General features: G+C 39.2%; 1 protein-coding gene across 3 annotated transcripts; it reads left to right on the forward strand.

The window, feature by feature from the left end:
- The first annotated feature begins 4,144 nt into the window (after positions 1 to 4,144).
- On the forward strand, positions 4,145 to 22,437 carry LOC130104214 (cadherin-like protein 26). 3 transcript variants are annotated; one of them, XM_056270692.1, is made up of 17 exons: positions 4,145 to 4,298; positions 5,314 to 5,430; positions 5,574 to 5,729; positions 5,839 to 5,983; positions 7,038 to 7,216; positions 7,351 to 7,482; positions 7,615 to 7,797; positions 7,977 to 8,296; positions 8,406 to 8,548; positions 13,201 to 13,425; positions 16,848 to 17,069; positions 19,916 to 20,034; positions 20,811 to 20,942; positions 21,626 to 21,697; positions 21,786 to 21,821; positions 21,911 to 21,991; positions 22,173 to 22,437. In XM_056270692.1, exons 1-17 carry the CDS (start codon positions 4,263 to 4,265, stop codon positions 22,377 to 22,379), a joined length of 2,505 nt encoding a protein of 834 aa, XP_056126667.1. In that variant the 5' UTR covers positions 4,145 to 4,262; the 3' UTR covers positions 22,380 to 22,437. The 3 variants fall into 3 exon arrangements, with proteins under 3 accessions (XP_056126667.1, XP_056126668.1, XP_056126669.1); XM_056270693.1 differs by having other exon boundaries at positions 21,914 to 21,991; XM_056270694.1 differs by having other exon boundaries at positions 20,823 to 20,942.
- Positions 22,438 to 22,920: the final 483 nt, after the last annotated feature.

Below are 22,920 nucleotides of genomic sequence, written 5' to 3' on the forward strand. Positions count from 1 at the left end.
TTTGGGTGGGTTTCTCCATCCCTAATGTCACTTCTCTGTGTTTTACGGCCCTGACGAGAACGTTGCTCTCCTCGGCTGTGAACCGCTCCTGGCGCGTGCCTGGCAAATCCGCCGTTATAATAGGAATCCGCTTTAGAACAAGCGCGCCTGCTCTTAAAGGGAATGTGAGATGGTGCTCTGATTGGTTTATTTCACGTTACGCCCAAACCACACCTATGAATAATGAAGCTACTTCAGACCAACCCCTTTTAGATTTGCGCCAGGCGCAAGAGGCATTTATCCCGCCGGGAAAATAGCAACAGCGGCGGGATCCACCCACAAAGTTTATTGCGCTTTGCGCTTTGACACTTGCGTTTCAGATCGTTAAAATAGGGCCCCTTGTGTTTATGTGGCCTATCATGACCTGCGGTCAGGCTGACCTTGTGTTTATGTGGCCTATCATGGCCTGTGGTCAAGCGGACCTTGTGTTTATGTGGCCTATCATGGCCTGTGGTCAAGCGGACCTTGTGTTTATGCGGTCTATCATGGCCTGTGGTCAAGCTGACCTCAAGTTTATGTGGTCTAGCATGATGGTCCATTGGGCCCGGTTCTATATAAATAAATATATAAATAAATAATTTCGTAAATAAATATTCATCATCTTATCTGTATTCTTCTTTCTCGTTTCAGGAACCGCAGGACTCACGACTGGTGGGTATATTTATTTACAGTTCTTTGGGGGTGGGCTCCGTCCTTGTGGAATTATTCTTCCACTTCTCTTTGGGGGCCCCCCAACCCCCCTAGCAATGTCATTTATAGGACCTGGGTATTTAGAAAACCCTACGTACGGCCCTGATATGCAAGAATACTACTGATTCTATATGTTCTATTGTATTCATTATATTCTATTCTATAGTCTTGCATATTCAATACTAATGCAAGACTAGTCTTACATGTCACTGTTTATAGCAAAGAGCGTTCATCCTTTGCTGGGACGCTTAAAAAAATATTGGGGGCATAAAATAAGAGTATACCCACTTCTTCAGGCACCACTACATCACTGACTATATAGTTAGGGATATGACGCAAACAGCGTTGAATGGAGAGAAGGAGAGAGAGCGAACGGAGGCTTACGGAGCGGATTATCAGAGATTTATATGAGAGAGCGACAGAACAATTATAATATATATATATATATATATATATATATATATATATATATAGCATTATTTATTGTTTTAGCATTTTTATGATGGCAAGCAGTAAACGATTTACGGTTGAACAAGCTCTGGAACAATTACTGGAGAGTGACGAGGAGAAAGCTTTGCTTAGAAAATTCTAAGCATTCCTAAGAAAAACGCCTAGGACTATTTGTAAATAAGGTTAAATTTTTCATTGTTCTTTACACATTTTATTTAACAATTACACATGTCTGTCAAGCAAAGGCTTTGACAAATATATTTTTTTGTTCAAAAACTGTTCACTATTGTTGTGTAATGTGTGATTTTCAGAAATAAATGACAAAAATCTAGTTTTTGAAATTCTCTAGTTTATAGTAAATTTTTTCACTCATACTTCCTTTATAAACACATTACATGCATGCTTATGTTAGCTTGAGTCTTCTGAATCCATAGATACCAAACACTTGGGGCCCTATTTTAACGATCTGAAACGCAAGTGTCAAAGCGCAAAGCGCAAGTAACTTTGTGGGCGGATCCCGGCGCTGTTGCTATTTTCCCGGCGGGATAAATGCTCCCTCTTGCGCCTGGCGCAAATCTAAAAGGGGTTGGTCTGAAGTAGCTTCATTATTCATAGGTGTGGTTTGGGCGTAACGTGAAATAAACCAATCAGAGCACCATCTCACATTCCCTTTAAGAGCAGGCGCGCTTGTTCTAAAGCGGATTCCTATTATAACGGCGGATTTGCCAGGCGCGCGCCAGGAGCGGTTCACAGCCGAGGAGAGCAACATTCTCGTCAGGGCCGTAAAACACAGAGAAGTGACATTGGGGATGTAGAAACCCACCCAAATTAACTTCTGTTAAACAGGCGTATGATAATTTGGGTAAATGTGTAAGCTACGCTTTTATAATAAATTGTCCATCTATCTATCTATCTATCTATCTATCTATCTATCTATCTATCTATCTATCTATCTATCTATCTATTGTAATAATGTATGATTTGCAAAAATGAACGCGCCACTGACTTTAGACTATGTTTCTTCTGGTCAGTGGCGCATTTGTTTTATAGAACAGCAAAATAGCATGAGGGAGAGTTTGCGCCGGAACACGCCGCCTCTTTGCGCTGAACCGCCCCGGGGAGCGCAAGTGTATTTCTTAGTTAACCGACGTGTGTCTGTGAAGGGAAAAGCCCGCTTTGCGCGGGTGCAAAATAGGAATGATACATGCGTCAGTGTACAAAGTCATTTGCGCCGAGTGCAAGATAGGGCCCATAGTGTTTCATCTCCATTACATATGGTTTATAAGGCCAAATGTAAAAATAGAGAAAACGGACCAAAAAGGGCTTAGTCCCCAGAGGGTTAAATGGATCGTTTCCATTGTTCCATTTTCTGCTTTCAGTTTCATTCTGTCACCTTAACCATTACCCAATGTCTGTCTGTGTAATTGTTTGTATGTTAGTTATGTGTTCGTTATAGTTAATAAAACTTGCGCATTATATGTATTTGGTTCTGATTCTCTGCTTACAAATAAAGTTTATTTTACGATCTTGATCTTGTTAAATGCTCTAAGCACTGTACATGCTAAGAAATAATTATTTTTCTCTGGCAATGAAAGATACCATTTTCTTAGAATAAATCAATAATCAAAAGAGTGTGTTTGGACGAACTGATTAATTGATTGTAATATTAATTTAGCTACATCAAGTTAATCCAATTAACTGACCCAAATATTCATAATCAATCATAACAAGTTATGATTGATTATTAATATTTCCCCTTTGAGCTAACTCGTTACAAATGTATCAATATCCATGTTTTTTTATTAATGTTACATCTCAGCAACTGACATACTGTAACATCACACAGTTGACCAAATAAGGAATGCTAAGGTAAAATGTGTAAAATACAAATAATGTACTAACATAGACTCACTTAGCGTGTGCTAACTTGCCAAGCCTGTTTTGTTCTCAGGAACCATGCAGTGATGTGCAGTAAAAGTGCAGGCAAGTTCTCTGATGTCACCCTCTGATAACATTGTCTCCCTGTTTTGGGGAATTAGGTGTGCCTTGTGTCAGATAATTTTCATAATTTACTGTTCGACAATGTTTCCAAAGAATTCTAATTATGCAGCTCCTCAAGGTTACAACTGCACATTTTACTAATTAATACTGTATAATATACTAAAAATGAAAGTCAGTTTCGGGTTTAAATCTGTTTTGTTCAGCTTTTTGTTAAATTTTTTTTGTTCAAAAACCAGAGTGTTGATGTGCAGAACACATGCTTACTAGCTTTAATGACTGTTGTGGGTTTTTTAAAAAAAATTCTGGTGTTTTTTTTAAATACTTTTTTTTTTATAAAAAAACTGAAAATATGATGCATATCTTAAAAAGCATTTTTTTTTCTTTCAAACTTGTCATTATGGTAAGTAAAATAAATTAAACTAAATTACATTTTCACTTCAGTGAAAAGTCTACTTTCATATTATAGCTAATTTAGCTTTTGTTTATGGTGAAATCAAGAAATGATTAATATAGGCATTTCACATGCATACTTTGCTTTAGTAATTGAGTTCAATGTTACTGTTGACGAGATTGTTGTTGGATTACGAAGCATGAATTATGAATCTGCTACTTTGTACTAATTTAACTAAATTTAAAAAAAGTGGGAAATTAATTTGTACAATGTGGCCATGATTTAACTGAAACGATGGAAGGAATTCTATGATGTGTATTTTTTCTTCTGCATGTCAACATAACATAACAATTAAGCGTATTTTATTTCAGCTATAGTTGCCAAAGCAATATTTCTCATTTTGGTTTAGTTTAAGATAAGGACTAAAATAACTAAACCTAAATAAACTAAAACTCAATAAAACTATAGACATATTAAAACACACACACACAAATAATTCAAAATATGAACTAAAACTATAAAAGTGTATCAATGATAGTAAAATAGCACTGAGCCAATCCCTGCCCTCCTGATTTGAATATCCCCTCCCCTCTCCCATCTGTTATATGAGCAGCGGCCAACACTATTGCTCTATGAGAAAGAAGGAAACTCAGACTCATTCACACTGGATTGCTTGACGATCTGCTTCAACATGAAGACCCTTCCTGTCAGTTTGCTCCTGGTGCTGGTAAGTTCAAGGCCTGTGTGATGTGATACAGCAATAGCCATCACGCCGGCTCATGTTCCTCTGCTCATATTCCTAGACAGATAGTGTTCATGTTGCAGAAACTAAGTCTATGACACTGTATAAAGTCAGGTGAAATCCAGGTTTATGTACAATTAGCCAATTGATGTTTGGTTTCCATTGAATGATAAGCTGATGTGATCCTTTGCCATGTGTCTTAGTAAGAACTGTAGGTTAAGCATGTTAATTTAATTAGTTCTGACTTGGATACATGTTACGGCTATTGGTTGTGGATGAAAGTGTCTTTCATTCCTGTATGTCTTTGAGATCATCATGACACATGAACATGAGCATGTAATGTAATGTAACACGATTATGTAATGTGAAATGCACTTCATGTTGTTGAAAACAGAACATTTTATAATGTTTCTTTCTCTTTGTATTTTTTTTTTATATCAACATGATAAAGGATTTTACTCAAATCAATGTGATAAACAAGTTAGGTCAAAAGTAAATTGTATTTAGTGATGGACTACAATTTGTAATCTACCCAGCACTGAAGGTAATGAAAATGTAGGTAAAATAGGACATGTTATGGGCAGAATTCGGAGATGGTCCTCACTGCAGAACACGAAATCAGGGGAGGACTTGTATCCAGATCCAACTCCTCCCACCTTACATATACCTAACCCTACCCATTTCCGCTCCCTGATCCCTAACCCCACCCCTAATCCTACCCAAATCCACCCCCTGATCCCTAACCCCACCCCTAATCCTACCCAAATCCACCCCCTGATCCCTAACCCCACCCCTAATCCTACCCAAATCCACCCCCTGATCCCTAACCCCATCCCTAATCCTACCCATCTCCACCCCTTAGATCTGGATCCAACTCCGCCCCCTGGATCTCGTGTACTGCAATGAGGTGCTACTGGGAATAAGTGAGATTCACGCATTGACATAACCTTTATAACATAACTTTCATAACATTACTTATGACGACTTATTTTTATCTCAGTTTACTTGGACCGTGTGTGTGTGGGCTGACAGGGGAAGACAGAAGCGCGCATGGATCATCGAGTCTTTCACTATTGAGGAAGAACACCCTGGTCCATTTCCATATACACTAGGCAAGGTGAGCGGAGTTAGAAACAGTTACCAGTTTTGTCGTTCAATTCTTTTTCATTTGTATAGCGTTTTTCACATTACATATGTGTACAAGTACTGGATGATCATGATTATGTGAACATTTAAGTGTGCATGTTGTTTGTGTTTCAGATTGAACTTGATAGGTCTTATTTAGTCAGATACGAGCTTAAAGGTCAGGGTGTGGATTTAGAGCCAAAGGATATTCTCAGTATTGATGGAGATGGTAAGGTTTCAGTAAAGAGAAAGGTGGACTTTGAAAATAAACAAGGAATTAAAGTTCTCAAAGTAAGTTCTCCCTAATAAACAAATCACTCATTTCATAATAGCATTGAAATTCATGTAAATACACTGCAAAAAAGGCTTGTATATTGACATGCGCTGGACTCAATTACAGGCGACATTTGAAGCAAAAAACAACTCAAACAATGAAGTGGATACAAGACTCGGGGTTCATATCCAAATATTGGACATAAATGATCACGCTCCAAAATTTCAGCAGTCGGTCTATCAAGTGACTGTAAATGAGTCACATGCTCAAGGTAACCCAGTATAGTTTGCACTTCACTCATTTATTTATGAAATTGTAAAATTGAATGATTAGTTCACCCACAACAATACATTTTAAAAAAAACGGTAACACTTTACAATAAGGTTCATTAGTTAATGTATTAACTAACATTAACTAACCATGAGCAATACATTTGTTGCTGTATTTGTTAAACTTTGTTAATGTTAGTTAATAAAAATAAAGCTGTTCATTGTTTGTTCATGTTAGTTCAAAGTTATTTAACTAATGTGAACAAGATTTTAATAAAGTATTCGTAAATGTTGAAATTAACATTAACAAAGATTAACAAATGCTGTATAAGTGCAGTTCGTTATTAGTTCATGCTAACTAATGTAGTTAACTAATGTTAACTAATGAACCTTATTGTAAAGTGTTACCAAATACCAAAAAAAATTCAATGTCGTTGCAGACCACTATATATATTTATCTCATGACACAGAAGCAACATTTATAAATTATTAGAATTGTTACACACGACACAACTATTATTTTTATACAACCAAAATTTAAATTTATTTGAGTCATTGTAACATGGTTATTACAAGATATGAGTGGAGGATTTTCAATGAATAAACAACTTATTTAAATTTAAGTTGTTATAAACAACTTAAACCTATATTTAGAAAATAGCACACAAGGTGTCTTAATTCCTGTCTTAATTCAGATTTGAAAAAGTGGTCACTTTATATGATGTGTCTTTAACTACTATATATAGTTAGGTTTGGTAGTATGGGTAGGTTTAAGGGGTCAACAGTTTAATATAGACGTCTAGACGTCATTACAGATGTAATTGCATGCAGGTACGATTGTATGCAATTGTATGCAACAATATAAATACAATGTAAAATCATGTATGTACAGATAGGATTGGATTATGTAGTAGTATAGCATTAATAACAGCATACAGGTGTGAAACAACATAAGAGAGAATAAATAAGGACTGGGTGAAATATTCTTCAATATTAAATAAATACTTTGAGGGAAAAGAAATTACTTTACATTCATGTAGCACATTTTTTTCCTAGGTAAAGATGTACTGACAGTACTGGCATGTGATGAAGATGATTCAAGTACAAACAATGGAACGTTTGATTTAACAATCAAGTCTTTCACACCAAAACCAGATAATGTTGAATTTTATATTCAGCAGCAAAAAGGACTAAAATACGGGACAGTTTATTTTAGAGGGTGTTTGAACTATGAGGTATGAAACTAATTTTTTTCATTGGTAATAATGATTTACCTGTTATTACATTCAGATAACATGCATTCCTTTTTGTGCTTTATAAATATTTATCCATTTCTACACAAGAAATCTACTAAATTAAACTTTTCCAGAAAGCTCAGAAATATACAATCCTGGTTGAAGCAAAGGACAAAGGGGAAAAGATACAATTGTCAAGTACAAGTACAGTGATAATCAATATTTTGGACCAAAACAACAATCTTCCAGGGTTCTCTGGCAAAACAGTAGGTTTCATATTGGACTGGAAGTTTCCAAGTTTTAATGCTTGTGATATTCTTGTTAAATGTTTTTTTTTTTTTTTTTTTTTTTACAGATTGTTCTATAAAACCCAACCAAATATTTGACTTGTGTTTCAGGGACCTGGGAAGGTCAAGGAGCGAGAAACTGGTGTTGAAGTTCTGCGACTGCAAGTAACAGACAAAGACACCCATGGTTCAAAAGCCTGGAAAGCCCAATACACTATCCATGGAGATAAAAAAGAGCAGTTCAAAATTGAAACAGACCCTAATACAAACGAGGGGATTTTAACAGTTGTTAAGGTAGGCAAAATGTTTTGATCGTGTTAGAACCAGAGTTTGCACTGAAAGACCTTGTCATTATATTGTTGCCTCTGCTGGGATAGGAAAAAAATATATGAAAAATTGTATGCATACATTCACGTTGACACTTCTCTAAACTATCTTTATTTTTCGGCTCATTTTTACATTCCAACACCTAGCAAATAGACTATGAGGAGCAACCATACCAAAATCTATCCATCAGTGTGCAGAACGAAATTCCTTACTTTTCATGTAAGGTCAAAAAGCAAGTACCGAATGCTATGTGGGAGCTCGACAAAATACCCCCAAACTCTGGCATGAGTGTTAAAAACCTCTATAATACCATTCCAGTGACCATTTATGTTGAAGATGTCAACGACCCTCCGATATTTACACCCTCTGTTAAACATGTCCACATAATGGAGAACATAGCAGCAGGAACAAGTCTTACAACCTTCACTGCTAAAGACATGGACGGAAGCCATATAAACACATTTAAGTACGAGAAGCTAATAATATGTGTAAAACTAATGCCACTGTAGTTTATTGGATGTACAGGATCACATATAAACAAAGGTGAATTCATCTGGTGTTTCTTCGATTCTCAGATTTGTTAAAGGTGAAGATATTGATGGATGGATAACTGTTGATGCAAAGACTGGACTAGTATCCACGAATAAAATTCTGGACAGAGAGTCGACATTTGGGATGAACGGCACCTATAGAGCAACCCTATATGCTGTGGATGATGGTAAGATGATGGGTTTTAAAGAAATTAATACTTTTATTCAGCAAAGATGCATTCAATTGATCCAACATGACAGTAAAGACATTTTTGTTACAAAAGATTTCTATTTCAAATAAATGCTGTTCTTTTGAACTTTTCATCAAAGAATGATGAAAAAGTTATCACTGTTTCCACAAAAATATTAGGCAGTTTATTAACGGTTTTCAACATTGATAATAATCAGAAATGTTTCTGAATCATCAAATCTTCATATTAGAATGATTTCTGAAGGATCATGTGACACTGAAGACTGGAGTAATGATGCTGCAATTACAGCTTTACATCACAGGGATAAATTGGAATATTATTTCACAATGCTACTGCTTTTACTGCATTTCTGATCGAATAAACATTGCCTTGGTGAGCATAACAGACTTAAAGGGGAAATTAAGCAGTCAGTCAAGTTTACATAATTTACAAGATGGATTACCACTATAATCAAAAATTATATAAGAAACATGACAAATGTTAACATATAAAAGAAAAAAAGAAACACTGTTATTATATCTTTCGCGGCGCCGCCATTGTGCAGTATTATAACTGGTGACGTCACGGGGTTGGTTGGCTTTAAAGGCTCTGTGCTGAGTTCAGTTAAATACAGTGAAAGATGCTTGTAAGCTGGTCGATCCAGCGAACAACTAACGTCATTGTTAGCTAACAGCTGTAAGCATGAACTAGCTAATGATATCTTAGTGTTTAGCTAGTGAACTTTATTAGTACCAGACAAAAAGACGACGTCTAACTGTCACGGGTCTATGAAGGAGGACTCAAATGCAGAACGAGTGTTAACAGGTTTATTGACAAACAGTAGACAAGATGTGGTGGGAGAGGTGAACAGTCCAGACAAAAGGCAGGGATGAGACACAAAGACAGCCGTTGCAGCAAAACATGCAGAGCAGCAGCTGTAGCTAGCACAAGAAGACTGTAGGCTGGAGAGTAGTGTTTGCAGAGCAGAAAGAGACCTGAGAGTACTAGCAATAGCCAGACAGGAACCTCCAAGGACAACAGCAAGGCACTCAGGGATCTCAGGCTAAGCACCAGGCTTGCACCAAAGCACAGAGTGCAAGCAGCCAAGGACACTCTGCTAGCAGGACTGGAACTAGAGACTCAGGAGACAAGACAGATAGTGATGTTACGTCTGACACCGACGCTCCGAAGCTTGCTTCAAACTCGAACGGTCCTTGCAATGAACCACTGCTTCGGAGCTTGTATCATTACGTCATTAGTCACGTGAAAATGACATCTGAAGCAAACACACTGCTTCACTCCTGTAGTGAACCACCTGACTGCTTTGACAGCCCGATCCAGTGTTGACAGATTTGAAACCTGGCGGCTGTATTTCTTATAAAAGTGAAGCCAAACCATGGCAACACCGTGGGTTGTAGTAGTCGGTGTTTGGATTGGTGTTATTGTTGAGGAGAGTGGATTGAGTTTATTGTTGAGGAGAGTTTATTGTTGAGGAGAGTGGATTGAGTTTATTGTTGAGGAGAGTGGCAAAGAAATAATTACACACACACATCATGCTTAATGTTTTATTATCAAGGTGAACACATGAAATTCATCAGTGTCTGTAAACTTCACCTACATAAATGAGTTTCACAGCACTACACTGTTTCAGCTTTGATCGCCTCGGTAAACACGTCATAAACGGGGCGTTAACATAAGCCTACTGGCATTTTATGGTTGCCAGCTTTGTTGCATTACATTTACTTCACCAGGAGATGGTGCTGCAATTTCTATCTGAATGAAGCTTTGAGTAATGAACCATTTTCGACACAATTGTATCGGAAAGCAATAATGCTTCGAAACGCTTCATTTGGCCATCACTAAAGACAGACAGGACCAATGGCAGAACTAAAGCACTAACAAACTTCTACAAATAAATCACAATAGACTTAGGTAACAAGAAACTAGCTAAGTAGCACAGATGTAAACAGTAGCACAACATTCAACGAACTGGCAACACAGGGAAAGAGCACACACATAAAGGGAGTTAACAAGAGTAACAGGTGAGAACACTCAGACAAGGAACAGGTGAACACACTCACGTAAACGAGGACTGAAACAAGGGAGCAGAGAACATGAGGAACATGTGATAACACTCAGACAAACGAGGACACTCAGACAAACTAGACAAGAGGGCGTGGTACAGGGAAACAAGGAGGCAGGAACAAAGGAGCACATGGCCAACACAAACAAAACCACATGTTCAAGCACAACACAAACATAGAGACATGAAACAAAGACAACACAGACAAAGCTGCCAGAGCAAGACCCTGACACTAACGTTAACAAACTGCACATGGAAACATATTGTTCGTGATGTCTGCAATCATATTCCTGTCTCTTGTCAACACTATGGTTGCAATACATGGTCAAGATCAGCGTCTTGACAGCAGGATCGTGCTATCGTGGCGTAATAATCTGTTTGGTTGTAAAATGTATTACCTGAATGAAATGAAATCGAATGTATCGTCCTGTGGGATCATTCATTCACAGACAGCATACGAAGATGTTCAACTAATAAAGATCTTCATCCCTGGCAAACAATATGATAGATTTGCCGATTTGCTTTCACTGTAACAGGTCCACGGCCACTTCATCCAACGCTCTTGATGTTCTTAAATCTTCCTGTTTAACTCCGAGTCGAGTGATTGTGAATTGAAAGCGCTTAAGTGATTCAGTGCGTGCAGAAAACTGAACAGATCATTCAAACTGATTCGCGAACCGATTTAGACAGATCTGTCTGCCAACTTGTTTGATGAAGTCTTTGAACAGAATTGGAAAAAAAAAGAGTGATTCATTTGTAAATTGAGCATCGCTCGTGCTCATAAAAAAAGATACAGCGTGCTTGGAATAAACTACGCATTTAACAACATGTTTGTATTAAAATAAAGTGCGCCGTTTGCATCCCTGCATATAACGAGATTTGGGCCATTTGGGCTGTATCTTTTTTTATGGGCACGACTCACGAGCGATGCTCAATTTACAAATGAATCACTCTTTTTTTTTTTTTTGTCGATTCTGTTCAAAGACTTCATCAGACAAGTTGGCAGATCTGTCTAAATCGGTTCGCGAATCAGTTTGAATGATCTGTTCAGTTTTCTGCACGCACTGAATCACTTAAGCGTTTTCAATTCACACTCGACTCGGAGTTAAACAGGAAGATTTAAGAACATCAAGAGCGTTGGATGAAGTGGCCGTGGACCTGTTACAGTCTAGTGAAAGCAAATCGGCAAATCTATCATATTGTTTGCCAGCGATGAAGATCTTTATTAGTTGAACATCTTCGTATGCTGTCTGTGAATGAATGATTCCACAGGACGATACATTCGATTTCATTTCATTCAGGTAATACATTTTACAACCAAACAGATTATTACGCCACGATAGCACGATCCTGCTGTCAAGACGCTGATCTTGACCATGTATTGCAACCATAGTGTTGACAAGAGACAGGAATATGATTGCAGACATCACGAACAATATGTTTCCATGTGCAGTTTGTTAACGTTAGACGTCGTCTTTTTGTCTGGTACTAATAAAGTTCACTAGCTAAACACTAAGATATCATTAGCTAGTTCATGCTTACAGCTGTTAGCTAACAATGACGTTAGTTTTTCGCTGGATCGACCAGCTTACAAGCATCTTTCACTGTATTTAAAGGTTCTCTAAGCGATCCTGGGTGACATCACTTCTTGTTGACGTTCGAACTATTGTCAAACAAAACGGAGGCTAGCTAGACCCTCCCTCCTCCTCATCCGCACACTAACCCCCCAAACCCCGCCCCCAAACCCTTCTTGTCGGTCATTGGCTGGAACAGTTTGTTATGTTTCGGGGAGCGGGTCGCCGCAGTTTGCTTTTGTTGCTGTTTGTGGAGCCTAAGCTGTCTACAGAGATCGCGTTTCTTTACAGTGTGTTCAGGGGACAGGCAGCCAGTGGATAGTGAGGAGATGTTTGCTGTATGTGACAAAAAATGTTTTGGCCTAAAAAACGCGTGACATCGCTTAGAGCACCTTTAACTGAACTCAGCACAGAGCCTTTAAAGCCAACCAACCCCGTGACGTCACCAGTTATAATACTGCACAATGGTGGCGCCCTTGCCGCGAAGATATAACGGTGTTTCTTTTTTCTTTTATATGTTAACATTTGTCATGTTTCTTATATAATTTTTGATTATAGCGGTAATCCAACTTGTAAATTATGTAAACTTGACTGACTGCTTCATTTCCCCTTTAAGAGAAATATGACTGACCACAAACTTATACTTAAAGTATACCTGGACAAATAAGTTATTTTATTTACAAAATTATTTACAAATTAAATTTAATGAAGTAATTAACCACACAGGGTCCAACATTAACATCCATCTAGCGGAAAATGCATGAAAAAATGATCTAGCCATTTAGTCTTGTGTAACCAGACTTCGGATAATTGCACAAGGTCTGTCGCCAATTGCAGGACATTATGTAGCAGTCAGTGTCAGAAATTTTAGGGTGATACAACTGTCCTCTTATCATCATTAAGAAAGCTAAACTCATGAATGATCATGGATGACATTATCATGTTTTGTACTCCAAATGATTTTCTGTTTACCCCATGTCTCCGATTGGCAGGTGTCCCACCGCTGACAGGCACTGGAACTCTATTTATTCACCTGAATGATCAAAATGATAACGTACCAATGCTGGAAGTGACCGCACTCAACATGTGCCTGGATACAGAGCCCACAGTGGCCAACATCACAGCTGTAGACCTGGACCTTCCTCCATACAGTTCACCTTTCCACTATGAGCTTTTAGGAGATGTTAAGGACAAATGGAGAGTTGAACCAACCCATGGTAATGCCACCATCTACTTCACTCATCCCAATCCACCCTACACTATTCCTCACTGAATGTCCTGTTTAAATCTGGAAAACACATCACAGAAGTAAAATAAGTTATGAACAGTGTTATGTTACGTTACTCTAGGTCAGGGGGGCCCAATCCTACTACTGCTGATCGACTGTCCTGCACAGTTCATCTCCAACCCCAGGGCTGGACTGGCCATCGGGCATACCGGGCATTTGCCCGGTGGGCCGACGTGCTTTGTGGGCCGATACATCTCATACTTAATTTTTTTATTTTTTTTATTTTTGTCTGAACGGCCCATAAAACTCGTACATCGGCGGCCCATTGCGTTTAGTTTTGTTTAATTGGCGGCTCTGGGATCTTTGTGCCGGTCTAATGCATTGGACAAAAAAGTCAGCGTAGGTTTTTCTTTTTCTCACAGACCGGCGCATGATGAAACGCGTAAATCAGCGGCCCATTGGTTATTTTCTTGATTGACACTGGGCTGGTCCAATCACATCTTTAAACACCTCCCCCTTTGAGCTCTGAGTGAGCGAGCAGTGTCAGTGTGTATCTGTCAAACTAGTCAGAGCGATGGAGAAGAAACGCAAGGAATGTGCAGAGAAATAGCGTGAAAAACGAAACTTCAAAGGCCCTTCAAGTGTCTGATGAGGATAGAGGAGGATAAGGAGAGAGATGAGTGAGTGCAGAGAACTGTGGTAAGCAGAACTAGGCTATACTGTCACAACACTTATGGTGTTCACACCGAACGCGAATAGAGCGTCAAATACGCGTCTATCGCGTTTAGTTAGACGCTTGAACATTCGCTCGAGTTCAAATTTTTCAACTTGCACAGAGGACATTCGCGGCAAACGCGTCGCCCAATTCGCGTCATTCGCAACGCCCGGTGCGAATGATGCGTCTATTCGCGTCGTTGCATTGACTTTGTATGTAATCTACTCGCCCAAATAATTAAATTCGCGTTCGGTGTGAACACACCATTAGGCTATGTAGGAACCCACTACCCAGTTACGCATTATTTACACATCTGCATATTTGACGATTACGCATTTTATTAGAATTGTAATGAGACAATAATGAGTAATGAGTTTGTAAACCATATTTTTCTTCAAAATAAAAGCTCGATGCCGTTTCCGTCAAAATAAAAGATCATGTGCTTATCTCTGTATAGAAATTAGTACGAAACTAATTATGAAAGTTGCTTTTATTTTTCAGTGCATTTGTTTTAAAACATATGGCTATTACTGCCATGGGATTAATATTATAACTATTATTATGTAGTAGTGTAATGTAGACAGACACTATATCACAACTAAAAGAGTTTTGAGTTTTTCTTTGTTCAATTTGCACACTGAATATGGGTTGGAGCTCTTTATTTTTAACTCTCAAAGTGCACCAGATTGATGAATTTAACATTAAAAAGCACAAAATTTTCTTACGGGGGTGCATGCCCCCGAACCCCCCTAGAGGGACAGAGGTGCACTCACCACAGATTTCACAAAAACCTGTGGAAAAACCCGTATTGCTATCCCAGCTTATAGCTTTCTTTAGGATCCATCACTGTGGAGTATAGTTCAACTTAGTAGTTATTTCATCGGTTAACTCTTACTCACTCCTATTCACTTATGGCATTAGTGGTTTTAATAGGAGTTGGTATACATATTCAAGGGCGTGCAAAGTTCGGTTGTGTTATATAGTGGGCCAGTCTGGGCCAAAATGCCCGGGCCGATTTTTTGTCCCAGTCCAGCCCTGTCCAACCCTAATCAAACACACATGCCATTCATTTTCAAGTGACCCTGAAGATCTTAATTGGTTGCTTCAGGTGTGGTTGATTAGGGTTGGAGATGAACTGTGCAGGACAGTCGATTGGCAGGAGTAGGATTGGGCACCCTTGCTCTAGACAAATAATGCCAGAGATCTCTTAGGGGGCTTTCACACTGGCAGTTTAGTTCGGAACGGGGCACGGTTCGCATGAAAAATCGCTAATGTGAACGCTGTCATGGGACCCGGGTGCGCACTGGGGTACCGAACCCGAGACTACCTGGAAGAGGTGGTCTGAGTTCGGTTGCTCCCGAACCGTGTCGCGGTTCGCGTGAATGTGAAAGCAACACGGACTCGGGTGCGCACTTGTTCAGGAAGTAAAGTGACCTGCGCATGCGTTTTTAGCTTATTGTGATGTATTTAGTTAAATAAAACGCTTGTAAGGGATGATAGTGTTGATGATTTACCTTGGATAGGAGCGAGAGTGAGCCTGCAGTGTATTCGTGCATTGCGCGTGGAATCAGGGCAACAAAGTTGGAAATCCACTGTCTCCTAAAAAGAGTCCGTTTGCAAGCAGCAGAAGGACACCTTATGTGACACACACACAGTAAACCTGTATTGTTCACTCAACTGCGCATAATAGCAGCGAATTAATAAAAAAAAACACAATATTGACCCACATTCTGTTTTCTATCATGCGCCGTGCACGTTTGCGATGACGTCATATGCACGCAAACGCAGCAGGGTTCGATAGAATCAAGTTGTGTGTGAAACCAGACCAACGCTGTGGGGGGCGCCGGGAACAAATGCGCTCGGGCTCGGACCGCAGCAAACGAGCCCAGTGTAAAAGCCCCCTTAGGGGGCTTTCACACTGGCAGTTTAGTTCGGAACGGGGCACGGTTCGCATGAAAAATCGCTAATGTGAACGCTGTCATGGGACCCGGGTGCGCACTGGGGTACCGAACCCGAGACTACCTGGAGGAGGTGGTCTGAGTTCGGTTGCTCCCGAACCGTGCTGCGGTTCGCGTGAATGTGAAAGCAACACGGACTCGGGTACGCACTTGTTCAGGAAGTAAAGTGACCTGCGCATGTGTTTAGCTTAATGTGATGTATTCAGTTAAATAAAACACTTGTAAGGGATGATAGTGTTGATGATTTACCTTGGATACGAGCGAGAGTGAGCCTGCAGTGTATCCGTGCATTGCGCTTGGAATCAGGGCAACAAATTTGGAAATCCTCTGTCTCCTCAAAAGAGTCCGTTTGCAAGCAGCAGAAGGACACCTTATGTGACACACACACAGTAAACCTGTATTGTTCACTCAACTGCGCATAATAGCAGCGAATTAATAAAAAAACACAATATTGACCCGCGTTCTGTTTTCTATCATGCACCGTGCACGTTTGCGATGACGTAATGTGCACGCAAACGCACCAGGGTTTGATAGAATCAAGTTGAGTGTGAAACCAGACCAACGCTGCAGGGGGTGCCGGGAACAAACCGGGGGGCTAAGGGGCGCTCGGGCTCGGACCGCAGCAAACGAGCCCAGTGTAAAAGCCCCCTTAGAAAGACAGCGCTCTTCCACCACCTCTTTGAGGTTGTATTTTTGTATCTTTTAGCAGTAATACTAACACATATTTTTCTCTTGAAGGCACAACGGTGAGTCTTGTAAAAGAACAAAGTGTGTATTCAGGTCATCACCTCCTCCAGATCAAAATATTAGACCAGCAGGGATTGTCCTCCATCCAAAACCTGTTGGTCACAGTGTGTGACTGCTCTATCACTCCCAACTGCCATGTCAGGATGGCTCGGATGGCTCAAATGGGACCTGCTGCAGCCTGGATCGTTGTTCTTACAGTTCTGATCTTCATTGGTAATGCAGTGATTTAAAATGTTTTGATGGTATTAACAGTCCTAATAGGTGATGAAGGAAACAGTTTCATGATATTAAAAACCCATCCTTCAGTACAAGTCAATCCAACCATTAAAGTCCCTGTAAAGGCAATTCTGAAAAAAAATTCTAAACCCATTATAAATGTTAGAAATGTATTGCTAAAACATATTCAAAGACTGTGAACTGTGAAGTACTGAATTGTGGAGTTAAACAGTTTTTCACCATTGCTATTTTCCGGATTTTTTGGGCGGGGCTAAAACGGGGCTCGATGACGCACTGGAGCCCCTGAGCTCCTGGACACGCCCCTACTTGATGACGCACTGAGGCCACTGAGGCTGTCCGCTCCCCTAACAATAGAGCACATTCGCATCAGTTTGGCGCTCAATCGCGAGTTACTGTCAGTATTATTATTAGTTACTACAGTCTACAGTTTGCTAGCTAGACATGCCTTCGACACGGAAATGCGTAGGCTACTACCTGGATGCGATCATGTACAAAACAGATCGGTGTCTTTATTTAAATTTCTTGAAAACGATCACATCAAGATAAGGGGGAGATTCATTTATTTGAAGAGCCAACCTTGATGTAGAGCTGAGGATCACCACCAACACCCGCCTCTGTAAGTGATCATTTTACACGGGATAGTTTTATAAACTTTCGTCGGAGACAACTGGGATTCACTGATAATCCGCTGTTACCGGTGAATGGGGCCGAACCGACTATCTCCGCCTCGGCCTTCATCTCCCCGTCCCGAAAGCAGTATCACTTAATATCACCATCGGCTGCTTTCCCGCGAGTGGGCGTGGTTTCAGCGCAGCCAGCGGACACGCCCCCACAGCGGACACGCCCCTAGCGTTTGAGAGCAGAGACTACTGCTCATTTTTTCAAAATTGGGATAGCTTATTTTATGTACTTGCCGGCTTTTTTTATCATTCAAATTTGGCTGGGTGGCTAATAACACATTTTTCTGTGGTGTGACAACCTCAGAACACATACTTAATTTTGACTTTACAGGGACTTTAAAGGTGTGGTAAACCAACAACAAAAATGCTGTGGAAACCTGTAGAAACCGGTTTTTGAATGATATATGCTTTTGAGAAATACACTTATATTTTATTGTTCCAGGCCAAAGATGGTGAATCATAGTGGAAAAGTGTGTGCACTAACGTACACTTATGAGAATCTCATGTTGATCCAGTCACACGTGACTCTAATCAATGACATACCGGAATCCATATATGCTACCGTTTATCATTATCGTATATGCTCGAATGTGCACAGATTGTTCGGCAATCCCCGCAGGGGATTTATCTGCAAGGATTTATCTGACTTAAAGGACTCATTGGTTATTCAGGGTCTCTCGTCAGGGGAATATCCAACAGTATTGAGGTGAATGTTAGTAGAACTTATTAGTTAACCAGGGTACTCATTACCATCTTACCGGGTCTAGTAGTGTTTGTATGTGATTTCTAGGCCTGATCTAAAGAACGCTCACTGGTTTACCAGAGTATTGTGTTTGGCTGCTGTGATAACATTTGGACCTCCCTGTCAAGTGGTGATTCTTGTTTTTTTTTCCTTCTAATAAATGTGTTCATTTATATAGGAGAAATTCCCCTCGCCACCGTTGATCCCGCAGGGTCTGTGACAGACCATTTTTCAGTCTCTCAGATGCAACATTGGAGGGACATTACAAACAATGTGTGGCTCCTCGATACACTAGAAAACGGTTATTGTTTTCAAGCCAGTAACAGACTCTTGTTGTGTACCTGTATTGGCCCAAAGTAGTTTGTTACCTTTGCCAGGCTCTTGCTTCAGATCCACCCCAGGGGCTTCCATTCAAAATACTTTCTTGTTCAGTAACAGGATGGGAATTTCAGACCAATCCTCGGCCTCAGATGCTTGAACAGTCACCTCAAACATCTTCCTTTCTGCATGTTATGTCATGTTGTAGATGTATTGCGTGCGGTTGAACCCGGCATGTGGTTCACCTTCGTAAACCTAAAGGATGCATATTTGCACATCCAGATTACATGGCAGAACATACCAATACTGTGTCCTTTCCTTTGGACTTTCTCTCTCCCCATGTGTGTTCACACATTGTATTCAGGTAGCATTGGAAGTTACCATTGCAGTGGGACGGCCTGTTAATTCTAACATCGACAAGCAGTCAACAACAACACACTGCACCTACTGTAATGCATGCATATTCCTGGTCAGAGCAAGAGTGTGGCGGATTCCCTTTCTCGCTGCAGCCTGAGCTCAGTGGATGGGTGTCTCCACAGAGCAGTGGTTTGATCAATTTGGGAGAGGTATGGGATGGTGTCAGTGGACCTCCTTGCCAGCAGGACAATAACACATTGTTCCTTATGGTTTAGCAGAATCAAGTACTAATTCAAGTTCAAGCCCTAGCTCACGTGTGGCCAGATCTCCTGCTATATGCTTACCCTACTCTTCCACTGATCTGGGCGGTCCTGAGACGTGTGCAGGAGAGACAGCACATGCTAATACTAATAGCTTCCTACTGTCCAACAATGATTTTGTTCAGTCTCCTGTTAACCCTTACAACTGCTCCACCTCATCTGTTGCCCCTTCAGAGAGACCTATTGACTCAGATGGATGGGACAATATGGCACCCATTTCCGGAGAGATTGAAGTTGTGTGTCTGGACCCCATGGGGCTCCGGTACTGATTGAATCAATGCAAGATTCTCTGTATGGAACATAAACACTCAACCTTTCCACTATGACTAACCATCTCTGGCAGTCTTCCACTGTTAATCCAACCACGGTTGTACCAAGGTAAACAGAAATTATCTCTTTTTTCAGCAATGTGCTTGATGGTCCTTCTGATCTCCTGCAAGGCAGATAAAATAATGATTAAAATGGACGATGGCGTTGGTCGTCTCATCAAAACAAATACGGAAAATCCAGGAACAGACTGCATGGTAATTTCATTACACAACCCACAGTAGCGGTCCTTCAGTAATATTTGAATTGGTGCATTTTATTCAGTTTTAGGCAACACTTAACAACAAGGTTATATATGTCAACATTATGTAATAGAATGAAATAATGAACAGTTATTTTACAGCATTTGTTCATTTAATGGTAATTTCTCTTTTCTATTGTTATATAGTTTACAATGTAATTTATTCCTGTGATCAAAGCTGAATTTTCAGCATCATTACTCCAGTCTTCATTGTCACATGATCCTTCAGAAATCATTATAATATGCTGATTTGATGCTCAAGAAACATCAATGTTAAAAACAGCTGATGCTGCTTTATTTATTTTTTATTGTTTTCTGGGAGAGGGAGGGGGTACATTGTGATACATATTTACATATTATTTATTAATGAAAATAAAACATTTATTTTAAATAGAAAGCTTTTATAACATTGTAAAGGTCTTTGTCACTTTTGGTCAATTGAATATGTCCTTGATGAATAAAATTAGTAATTTCTTTCAAATTAACCCCAAACTTTTGAAAAGTACTGTATGGTGTACATGTACTTGATGTGACATTTTTTGACAAGATTGAAATTATACATAGTTCTTGTTATTTGTAGAAAAAAAATTACAGTGATTTGTAAGAAACACTGTATAATAAAATGTTACCACATTAACTTTATACGAACCTTATTGTAAAGTGTAAAGAATTGATAAGTGTAACTCATGTTTATATAAAACATTCATTGTTGCCTTGAATGATTGTTTTAATTTAAATCATCAGGATGTCTTCATAAAGGTTCCTTCCAGTATAGGCATTCAGAAAACAGATTCTTCCAACGTAAATACTGGCATAAATGAGTCTACAAATGTAAATTCAAGCCAGAAGGTCACATCACAAACCGTGAGTAACAATAAAGCTCTTCATGTTTGACTTTGGGGTTAATTAGAGCATTCTGGGAAATAATATTTATCTTTCAAAATTATTTCAAATATAAATAATATCATCTAACATTTCTGGAAATGTTTCTGTATGTTATGTGTATGATTATTTGTTCATGAGTAATTCAAACTGAAATATTCAAGTCAAAATACAGTTAATAAGCAGTTCGATTTTATTTCTACTCCTTTAAAGTGTAATTTTGCATGCTGTTTGCTATCATATACAGGAGATGTAACTTTTTTTAATTATCTTGTTGCTTCAAAATATCCAGGTGATACATAACAAACAGGTGGCTGCACAGCCAGTCTTCACCGACCAGAAGTTCAGACACTCAACACACGGGGTGAGTATTACAACCACAGCAAGTTTCCAAAGGTTTGGTCATTTTATTGGTTTTGTGATGGACTGTTTCTGCCATGTGTGTTTTCTAGAGTTCCACAGGAAGTTCATACAGAGAAAATTTCAAAGTAAGAATGAAGTGACAGTAATAATTAATAACAAACTGAAATATTCAAGTCAAAATACAGTTAAAAAGCAGTTCAATTTTATTTCTACTCCTTTAAAGTGTAATTTTGCATGCTGTTTGCTATCATATACAGGAGATGTAACTTTTTTTAATCATCTTGTTGCTTCAAAATATCCAGGTGATACATAACAAACAGGTGGCTGCACAGCCAGTCTTCACCGACCAGATGTTCAAACGCTCAATACATAGGGTGAGTATTACAACCACAGCAAGTTTCCAAAGTTTTGGTCATTTCATTGGTTTTGTGATGGACTGTTTCTGCTATGTGTGTTTTCTAGAGTTCCACAAGAAGTTCATACAGAGAAAATTTCAAAGTAAGAATGAAGTGACAGTAATAATAATAACATATGCAAACATCAGCTCAGCTCAGCCTTTCTTACATCATAATCTGTGTTTTTTTAAGCAGCGATCGAGTATCAGATCAAGTGCTTTTTACGGCAATGCGGCTTACCTGAGCAACAACCTTTCTGTTGTCATCAACGAGGTGATTTTATGCTTCTTTCAACATACACTACTAATCAGAGGATTGGACACATCTACTTATTCTTTATCATTAATAATTTAGAAGCATTTAGAACCTTTAGAGCATAAGAAACATGTCCAAATGTTTGACAGGATGGTCAACCATTTTCATTGCGCTTTCCTTCCCCCCTTCTTCTCTTCAGAAACTACTTGCTCTCCAAACCCGTGATGAGGAGTTTGTTGTCTATGAGCCGCACTGCTACGCAGATGAAGGACAAGCTATGGACAATGCCGAACTGGATGCACTCTCTATTCCAGAGAATGAATTTCATCCAGAGATGCTTATCAATCTGGACAACAGGTTCAGTCAACTAGCAATAATTTCCAGACCTGACCTGATGCAAAGGTAACAGTTATCTCAAGAAGTGTAGCAGAGTTTTTGAAAACAAGATACTGAACGAAACCATGCATGAAATCAAAAATATTGATACAGAATATTGGAAGATAAGGGATGCTGGGTCAAACAATTAGGACTTGGAATGAGGGTCTTCAAAGATTTTTCTACTGTTTAATAGTGTTAATGTTTTAGGTAAGCTCGGGTTTTTGGTTTTGGGTCAGTGTAAATAAATGTTTTGTTGTGACTCTCAGCGCCACGTCTTGTTTTATGTCGGCTGCAGGCGAAAATATATACACTACCGTTCAAAAGTTTGGGGTCGGTACGATTTTAAATACTTTTAAAAGAATTCTCTTCTGCTAACCATGGCTGTGCTTATTTGATTAAAAATACAACAAAAATTAGTTATAGTATTAAATATTATTCCAGTGTAAATCAGCTGTTTTCTGTGTGAATATATAGTAAAGTGTAATTTATTCCTGTGATCAAAGCTGAATTTTTTTAGCATCACCAGTGTCAGTGTCTTCAGTGTCAAATGATCCTTCACAAATCAGTAT

The sequence above is a fragment of the Rhinichthys klamathensis genome, unplaced genomic scaffold (assembly GCF_029890125.1).
Source record: "Rhinichthys klamathensis goyatoka isolate OS25496 unplaced genomic scaffold, OSU_Roscu_1.1 h1tg000305l_1, whole genome shotgun sequence".
Taxonomy (NCBI): Eukaryota; Metazoa; Chordata; class Actinopteri; order Cypriniformes; family Leuciscidae; genus Rhinichthys; species Rhinichthys klamathensis.